This window comes from Triticum aestivum, chromosome 7A (genome assembly GCF_018294505.1).
Source record: "Triticum aestivum cultivar Chinese Spring chromosome 7A, IWGSC CS RefSeq v2.1, whole genome shotgun sequence".
NCBI classification, from domain to species: Eukaryota; Viridiplantae; Streptophyta; class Magnoliopsida; order Poales; family Poaceae; genus Triticum; species Triticum aestivum.
In genome coordinates, this window is record NC_057812.1 from 130,180,939 (window position 1) to 130,189,860 (window position 8,922).

The 8,922-nt window shown below is 47.8% G+C and overlaps 1 protein-coding gene across 1 annotated transcript; it reads left to right on the plus strand.

The window, feature by feature from the left end:
- Positions 1-3,168: 3,168 nt before the first annotated feature.
- On the plus strand, positions 3,169-8,098 carry LOC123149675 (bZIP transcription factor 46). Its single transcript, XM_044569382.1, has 4 exons — positions 3,169-4,364; positions 4,983-5,054; positions 5,777-5,806; positions 7,768-8,098. The coding sequence occupies exons 1-4, from the start codon at positions 3,516-3,518 to the stop codon at positions 7,846-7,848; spliced, it is 1,032 nt and encodes a 343-aa protein (XP_044425317.1). The 5' UTR covers positions 3,169-3,515; the 3' UTR covers positions 7,849-8,098.
- The last annotated feature ends 824 nt before the right edge of the window (positions 8,099-8,922 follow it).

Consider the following 8,922-nt stretch of genomic DNA (forward strand, 5'->3'; position numbering starts at 1 on the left):
TTACCTGCAATCCTAAATGCTTAGTATAGGATGCTAGTTTATCATCATTGGCCCTACATTCTTGTCAGTCTGCCTTGCTATACTATCGGGCCGTGATCACTTGGGAGGTGATCACGGGTATATACTATACATACATACATACTATACAGATGGTGACTAAAGTCGGGTCAGCTCATTGAGTACCCGCAAGTGATTCTGACGAGGGGGCTGAAAGGACAGGTGGCTCCATCCCGGTAGAGGTGGGCCTGGGTTCCCGACGGCCCTCGACTGTTACTTTGTGGCGGAGCGACAGGGCAGGTTGAGACCACCTAGGAGACAGGTGGGCCTGGCCCTGTTCGGCGTTCGCGGATACTTAACACGCTTAACGAGATCTTGGTATTTGATCTGAGTTGGCTACGAGCCTATACGCACTAACCATCTACGCGGGAGTAGTTATGGGTATCCCGACGTCGTGGTATCAGCCGAAGCACTTCAGACGTCAGCGACGGAGCGGCGCGCGCCGGATTGGACTGGAACGCCTGCTAGGCTAGGTCTGCTTCCGGCCGCCCTCGCAACGTGCAGGTGTGCTATGGGCGATGGGCCCAGACCCCTGTGCGCTTAGGTTTAGACCGGCGTGCTGGCCTCTCTGTTTGCCTAGGTGGGGCTGCGACGTGTTGATCTTTCGCGGCCGGGCATGACCCAGGAAAGTGTGTCCGGCCAAATGGGATCAAGCGTGTTGGGTTATGTGGTGCACCCCTGCAGGGAAGTTAATCTATTCGAATAGCCGTGATCTTCGGTAACAGGACGACTTGGAGTTGTACCTTGACCTTATGACAACTAGAACCGGATACTTAATAAAACACACCCTTCCAAGTGTCAGATACAACCGGTGGTCGCTCTCCCTCAGGGATACGAGGGAGGATCGCCGGGTAGGATATGCTATGCGATGCTATTTGGAGGACTTCGGACTCTACCCTCTTCTGCCTGTTGCAAGATGAAGGTGACCAGAAGCGTAGTCTTCGATAAGACTAGCTATCCCCCTCTTATTCTGGCATTCTGCAGTTCAGTCCACTGATATGGCCTCCTTACACATATACCCATGCATATGTAGTGTAGTTCCTTGCTTGCGAGTACTTTGGATGAGTACTCACGGTTGCTTTCTCCCCCCTTTTCCCCTTTCCTTTCTTTCTGGTTGTCGCAACCAGATGCTGGAGTCCAGGAGCCAGACGCCACCGTCGACGACGACCCCTACTACACTGGAGGTGCCTACTACTACGTGCTGCCCGCTGATGACGACCTGGAGTAGTTTAGGAGGATCCCAGGCAGGAGGCCTGCGCCTCTTTCGATCTGTATCCCAGTTTGTGCTAGCCTTCTTAAGGCAAACTTGTTTAACTTATGTCTGTACTCAGATATTGTTGCTTCCGCTGACTCGTCTATGATCGAGCACTTGTATTCGAGCCCTCGAGGCCCCTGGCTTGTATTATGATGCTTGTATGACTTATTTTATTTGTAGAGTTGTGTTGTGATATCTTCCCGTGAGTCCCTGATCTTGATCGTACACGTTTGCGTGCATGATTAGTGTACGATTAAATCGGGGGCGTCACACACCACCACATTAAAATTTTCTTGGAAAATTGTAGCATGAACGTTAAGAGGTATTCTTCCAAGGCGACTTGATTACCGCCATTAGCTCATGGCGATCTCATGTTGACGTGCATGGCATTCAACATGTCGCACAAAATTGTTGACACATCATATTGATTTCCTATACTTTTACTTCAACTACATTTAGTGAACTATATATGCTTTGAGCAGACAGAAAATAGTTGTAATATCCAAATATTTTTCACACTTACACCATTGGTACCCCTCATTGACGGTTCTACATTTTTTTGAGGGCAACACAATGGATTTCATTGCTCAATAGGAAGATTTACAGGAATGGTGTTTGGATCATAGGGCAGATCCGACCAAGTATGTCTACCTGCTGCAAAGAGAGCGAAAATCTAGCTAGATTGTGTGCTTCAGTGTTACAAGTTCTACCTTCAAACACAAAACTACAAGAAATAAAATCAACCATCCATTGTGTGATCTCCCTAATCATGACCCCATGCACAACTTCGGTCTTCATGAATATCATCAAGTATTGATCTGCAATCTGAGGCAGCATATAACCTTTGAACTCCCGGATCAACGGCGAGTTAGGGCCTCCCGACACGCAATGGCCTCAAGCGTTGTTGGTTCAGTTATCCCCTGGATCACAAAAGAAGACGGTCCTAAATATGTTCCATGATCATCTCGGCACACTACCGAAGTTGTTCCCCGGCCTAGTGGCACATCTTGAAGCCCATGTTGGGTCGACTGGATGGGCCAAACAGAAGGGGATTGCTTGTGGGCCCGTGTTCCAAGGCCCAAGAGTAAATGTGTTGTATAGAAAATCCCGTGAGCTGGGCGGGCCATAGCACGGGCTGGCCCTAACATAGCTCAGCCCCTGGATGTGTCGGCACTGTTGTATTCGGAAGATTAGATCTGACTGCATGCTCCATTTGCAAAAGTCGTCTATTACAGCCAAACCAATCTACAAGATAAATCATCACGAGGGACTGCGCGCCTCTGTCGCTCCGCTTGCGTGACGCCAACCCATCTGGAACGACGCGCCGAAAGTCAGAGGATTTCATGTCTATCCTGGTGTGCTCCAGAAGGATCGCGTACGCATAACCTTCCGTTTCAACTTTCCTGCATTATCTATCTACAAAGCTACAACGGACGCCTCATCGCCGTCCGTTTCGACCCCCTGCATTATCTATCCGCAAGCCTACAACGGCGCCCCATTGCCGCCTGTTTTCACGCTCAATTAAACTAGCCCACAGTATGCGGCTTTGCCACGTGATTCACGCGCACGTCTCCGTCGCAATTCGGCGGGGATAATAAGATAAGAAAAAAATGAGATAAAACCCCTTTAATCAACAAGAGGGGGCAATTTATTTTCCGCAATAAATTTTTTCCCAAGAAAACCCATGGCAGCCCTGAATTTCTATTTTCGGTGTAGAGCTGGTGTGTGCGCGGAGCTGAATGACTGTCCGGTGGGGGCAGTAACCCAATCCTCTGACCGGCTTGTCGCGCTCCGGCGGCAGCCACTTTAATGGCCCCGAGGCGACACCTGTCCCTCCCCCCACCTCGCCGCCGCGATCGCCTCCCGCAAAGCCGCACCAACTCCGCAGCAACACGCCCCCCGATGCTCCCCTCCCCCCCGCTCCGCCTTGTTTTCTAAACCAAAAATCTCGCCTTTCTGTAAAACTAGATTTCCCCTTGCTAATTCGGGTATTATACCGCCGGCTAATCACACTCCACCCGCTGTCGCCCGCCCCCTTGTTTATAAGCCCAGCCCCCCCTCCCTTGCCTTCTTTGTCGGTCGCCTTTGTGGGATAGAGTCGCCGAGAGAGACCGCCGGAGGAATTTTCGCTGCTGGTGGTGCGGGAGAGGGAGGGATCTTGGGGGAATTCGGTGTGGGGGTTGTGGTGTGAGGAGGAGGAGGGATGGAGATGCCGGGAGGGAGCGGCGGGGCCGGCGCGCTGGCCAGGCAGGGGTCGATCTACTCGCTGACGTTCGACGAGTTCCAGAGCGCGCTCGGCGGCGCCGGCAAGGACTTCGGGTCCATGAACATGGACGAGCTGCTCCGCAACATCTGGACGGCCGAGGAGTCCAACGCCATCGCGGCCACCCTGACGCCGGCCACCACGGCCGCCCCGGCGTCCAATGTCGACGCCCTGCCCCAGCCGCCGCCGCTGCAGCCGCAGCAGCAGGCCATCCTGCGCCAGGGCTCCATGACGCTGCCCCGCACGCTCAGCCAGATGACGGTCGACGAGGTCTGGCGCGACATCATGGGCTTCTGCGACGAGGAGCCGCCGGCGCCCCCCGCGCCGGCGCCGGCCCAGGCTCAGGCTCAGGCTCAGGCGGAGGCCCAGGCGCAGCGGCAGCAGACCCTGGGGCGGATGACGCTGGAGGAGTTCCTGGTGCGCGCCGGCGTGGTGCGGGAGGACATGGGGGGCCAGACCGTTGTCGTGCCGGCGCGGGCGCAGGCTCTGTTCCCTCAGGGCAATGTGGTCGCGCCGGCCATGCAGGTGGCGAACGGGGTGGTGCACGGAGTCGTCGGGCAGGGGCCTGGCGTGGCGATGACGGTGGCGGCGCCGACGACGCCGGGCGTGCTGAACGGGTTCGGCAAGATGGAGGGCGGGGATCTCTCGTCGCTGTCGCCGGTGCCGTATCCCTTCGACACCGTGACGAGGGCCAGGAAGGGGCCTACCGTCGAGAAGGTGGTCGAGAGGAGGCAGAGGCGCATGATCAAGAACCGGGAGTCCGCCGCCAGGTCCCGCCAGAGGAAGCAGGTGAAGCTCTCGTTCTTCAACCATACGCCTTTTGCTTAACTAATCTGAAATATTATCTGAACCCGAACCCAGGTTCACAGGGTGTCTATATCGGGTATGCCCCTCGGTCATGTTGTGTACTTTATTCGTTGATGTGATCTGACATTTCCATTTTAGCTGCTAGATAATAGTTTATCCCTGAGTAGCCCCTGCAAATAGCAAGTTGGAGTTGTTAAACATTGTGAAACCCAAGATGAGGAGAATCTATGTGGATCGTCATTCAAGTTGACCCTCTCAGATTCAGCAATGGATAACTTTGTTCATTTCGGAAATGAAGTTTTGGCATTGCAGCATTGTGGGTCTTCTCATCTCTTCAATCTACTATCGCGATGGTAGGGAGGAGGATGAGAAGCATAGTTACTTTCCGGTGAATTTTGTCTTAGGCTAAGCAGGTGGCATTGTATGCCTCTTTATGCACCATTTCTACATAGCCTGTAAAATTCTATGTTGTGAGCACAGCAAGCTCTAATTGATAGCACTGACCGTGGCGAATAGTTTCAGATGATTCCATTAATTGTTGTCATTTAACCATATCACAGTTTGTGTACACTTAACTTTGAACCTTCTGATGTATTGCAGGCTTATATAATGGAGTTGGAAGCCGAGGTTGCAAAACTGAAGGAGAACAATGAGGCATTGCAGAAAAAACAGGTATACTTAAAATTTCTTTAATGGCTATATGCACATTGTTTATTTACTAACCTTGCAATTCTAATCAGTTAGTAGACTTAGTTGATTTCTTGACTCCAGACAGTTCTAATATTTCTTGCTGCAATTGCCATATTTGTCTGGTTGTTTGGTAGTATCATCTATGCTTTTTTAGTTCTCCCCGAATGATGCTTATTGCTGTCACGAGTCATGATTGTTGTCACAACCAGCATTTTTGTAATGTTTGGTCGTTCTGCATCGTTGGAGGCTGCATAAAAATTATCCTTTTAAGTTTAAATATTCGGGTGTTAAATCAATTTTGTAACATTGTTGTTTCGGCTATCATGCCTTGCAAAATTTGCTACTTGTACTCATCTTTGGTGCATTCAACTGTTTTTACTAGCAGATTGTTATCTGTTGACTATGAAATATACACTCCACGCTGTATCATATTTTGTGTGATTAATGTAACTTGAGGTTCCCTATGTTTCACATGCATGTCTTGCGTTATCTATATGTTGTTATCACATTTTAAACATTTTAGTTACACTCTTTTGATTTGAGAAAATGAATGAACATTTTAGTTAGTTTAACTTCAACATAAAGTTGTGGACTTTACAGTTTAGATCTGCTGGTTACATTAAGTTATCATACGTTTTCCTTCTGAATTTCTGATAAACGCTTTAAGGAGCTATATTCACTTTCGTTATGCTTTTAATATGCAGGTGGAAATGCTACAGAAGCAAAAGGATGAGGTAATACCATTTGCAGAAAATATTTCTTGTTACTAATATACATTGCGTTTGGCCTTATTATTGTGGAAGTACTACCATGCAGTACTGTTATTTACACCCCATTCTGATCACTAGTTCTATTCGTCTATTTGGATTTATCACTGCTGCAAACTACAGTTCTGTTGGTTGATTTGCAAAAGAGTGCATGATGGTTTTCCATAGGTTCATGTATCTAGCCTGTTTTCCATAAGTACATTGTTCATACTAAGGCGTAAGGTGCCCACACAATGACAGCGGTATTAGTCATGCATGCATAGCTGCATACATTCAAAAGCTTTTATATATAAAATATGCATGTCTGCTCAACTTGTTATTCTAGGACTTCGAGTCTGGCTGGCTGTGAGTTGGATTAGAAAGATACTTGTTTCAATATACTGGTTTTATATATATTACTAGTTATCGGCAACTTATAAAATAGTTGCCAAAGTAAGCCTGGGGAAAATCATTTGATGTAGCATCAAGAAATGTGGAGATGACTAATTGGATTTCAATCTGGGGTTAGGAAAATGTTTCTAAGTGACTCGGATTATAATACAATAATCCCTTATTGGTCATTGGTTCTGTTCTTAGCCTTAAACTCAGTTTTTCCAGTAACTGGTGAGGGTACCTAGTTTGAGAATATGCCCAATATACAGCCTATTAAATGGACATAGTTTTCATATCTTGGGCGATTGTCAGTTGCACTCTTCTGATGTCAACTACTACCCTTTGCCTTGGTGGTTCTGTTTAAGAATCAAAAGTTATATTGCCATTATCTAGGAGTATTAAGAGATTGTAGGACTTAGGTTACAACTGAACATTTGAAATAAACCATGGTTCCCAAGTTCCATAAACCTGGGCACAAAGAAGCCAAGAGAGCCATGCTCGAATAAAATGTCAGTGCTTTTTGGCTGGGCCTCATCTAGCAAAGGATATATGAACTGTCAACTCTTATTTGATGCCACCTTAGATCTCAAGCTTGCAAGAAACACTGAAGATAAGAAAAATCCTAACGTCACTTGTTTGGAAACAGGAGTATGCTTCTGCATTTGTACATCATGTGTAACAAAAAAACTAAAAAACACAAACTATGAATTATTCTAATCTGGAGATTAAAACTAACATTCTCCATATGTTCTGTTTGGTGATAATTACATCCGGCTATGATCCGCCCAAACTCCACCAAGTTAGAGCTACTTGTCAGCAGCATAGCATTTGGTGTGATTTTTTTAACAAGTGATGTGCACAGGCGTGCAAATCTCAGATTTCATAGGACAGACCCAGTGCATAGAAGCTCCCACACAAGGTGGGGTCTGGGGAGGGATTATAGGAACCTAGTCTTACCCCTGCAAAGTGCAATGCAGAGAGGCTGGTTCGAACCCAGGACCTCTTGGCACAAGTGGGGAGGACTTCACCACTGCGCCAGGCCTGCCCTCAAATCTCAGATTTCATAGGAAGCCAAAATATTATTTGTCTGTCCTATGATTCTCCCTGAAGTAGTACTGTGTTGTAGATAATTTAGGTCTATTGTTTCACTATATGCTTTCTGTGTAACCTACCGGAACTGAGAAAATGTCCAAAAGCACAATGTTTGTCATGACGTGTAGAAGATTTTGGAGTTTTACAAGGCAAAGATATTTTGGTTGGTCCTGTAAGAGATGGATGATGAGTATGGCAGAGATAGTTTAGACTTTAGAGGACTCTAGAATTAGATACAGTGACATTTTTAGGGAAGATTTCTACCATAAAGTATTTTGCTGTTGAGGATTTGGCTTTTGCCACATGGCGACACTAAATGGAGATCCAGCAGAGCCTCCTCATAGCATAAGCTTTCATAAACTTATTCGTCATATGATTTTTCTGTAGCTTCCGCTTTAATTCGAAAAGAGGTCTCTTTTGACACCCTGTCGCTCACCCAGTTCACTTGTGAATGGATTTTGCAGGTTATAGAGAGGATCGAAAAGCAGCTTGGACCAAAGGCAAAGAGGTTTTGCTTGCAACGAACGCTGACCGGTCCGTGGTAGCCCGAAGCTCAATACAACCTTGACAGCAGCTGGAGTATCTGGCTTCCTTAGATGAACAACCAGTGTACATATCAGCCGAGGCTGGAGTCTCCAGCTGCCCCCGTAGACCGCCGCTTTCCTGCTGCTCCTGTGGCGATCGTTCGGTTTATTTAGTTGTTGGTTCCTGGGTGACAATCTAAGTCCTAGGTCTCTCTAGCTTTGCCGTTTCCAAAATGAACAAAAAGCAAAGTATCTAATCTGTTTTACTCCCTATCTATTCGCGTGTGGCGAGGTCGTCATGCGTGCCGTTTTATGCAGTTGCTGGACGCAGCTGTTCTGTATGATGTTGAGTCGTCATGCCAATTCCGTGATAGCTGAGTGATCACCACCGTAGTGGACCAGCGGTGGAGCCATTTGGTTTCACTGACCTGACCGTGGTTTTAGTTTACGGTTGCCGTTTTCTGGAGTCTGGGCGATGTCACAATGCAGGAAACTCCTGGGTTTGAGTTTACAGTCCAGTTTCTGGGCGACGCTACTGCTCAGTGCGCACACAGTGTCGCTGTTGTGATGATTGTGAGTCTGGACTGTTGCTTGATGGTGTGCGTGCCGAAGATTGCACGCTGTAGCCTGTAGCTCACCCTGCGCATCCTTCTTTTGTGGTTGCAACATTGATGTTACTAGCTACTTTGCCGTGGAGGTCAGTTAAGGGCACGCACTCACGGACAACGCTCTTATATTTCTTTACGGGGAAAGTATATTTTTACTTCCTTGGAAGAGAGAGAATTTTGTGGAATCGTTATGTGTTGCTGAAGATAATTGGGATTCCTGACCCATGACATGATTCTCAGTCTCCCGTCCTACACTAGCTTAGTTGCTTGCACGCCACTACATGTAGCGCTTTTTCGCCATGATACCGTCATCAATCTATCTAGTACTACGGAGGAAGACTGGCAGTGGTAGAGGAACCCAACGAACTGCTTCAAGCTCGGAGGGACTGTTCAGAGCTACACGAGTGTTTCTTTCAGAGCTCAAGAGCTGCGGCCGAAGCCGTGTTCAATTTGCCAGCACCTCTCTATCTCTCAGCTTATGTTTACG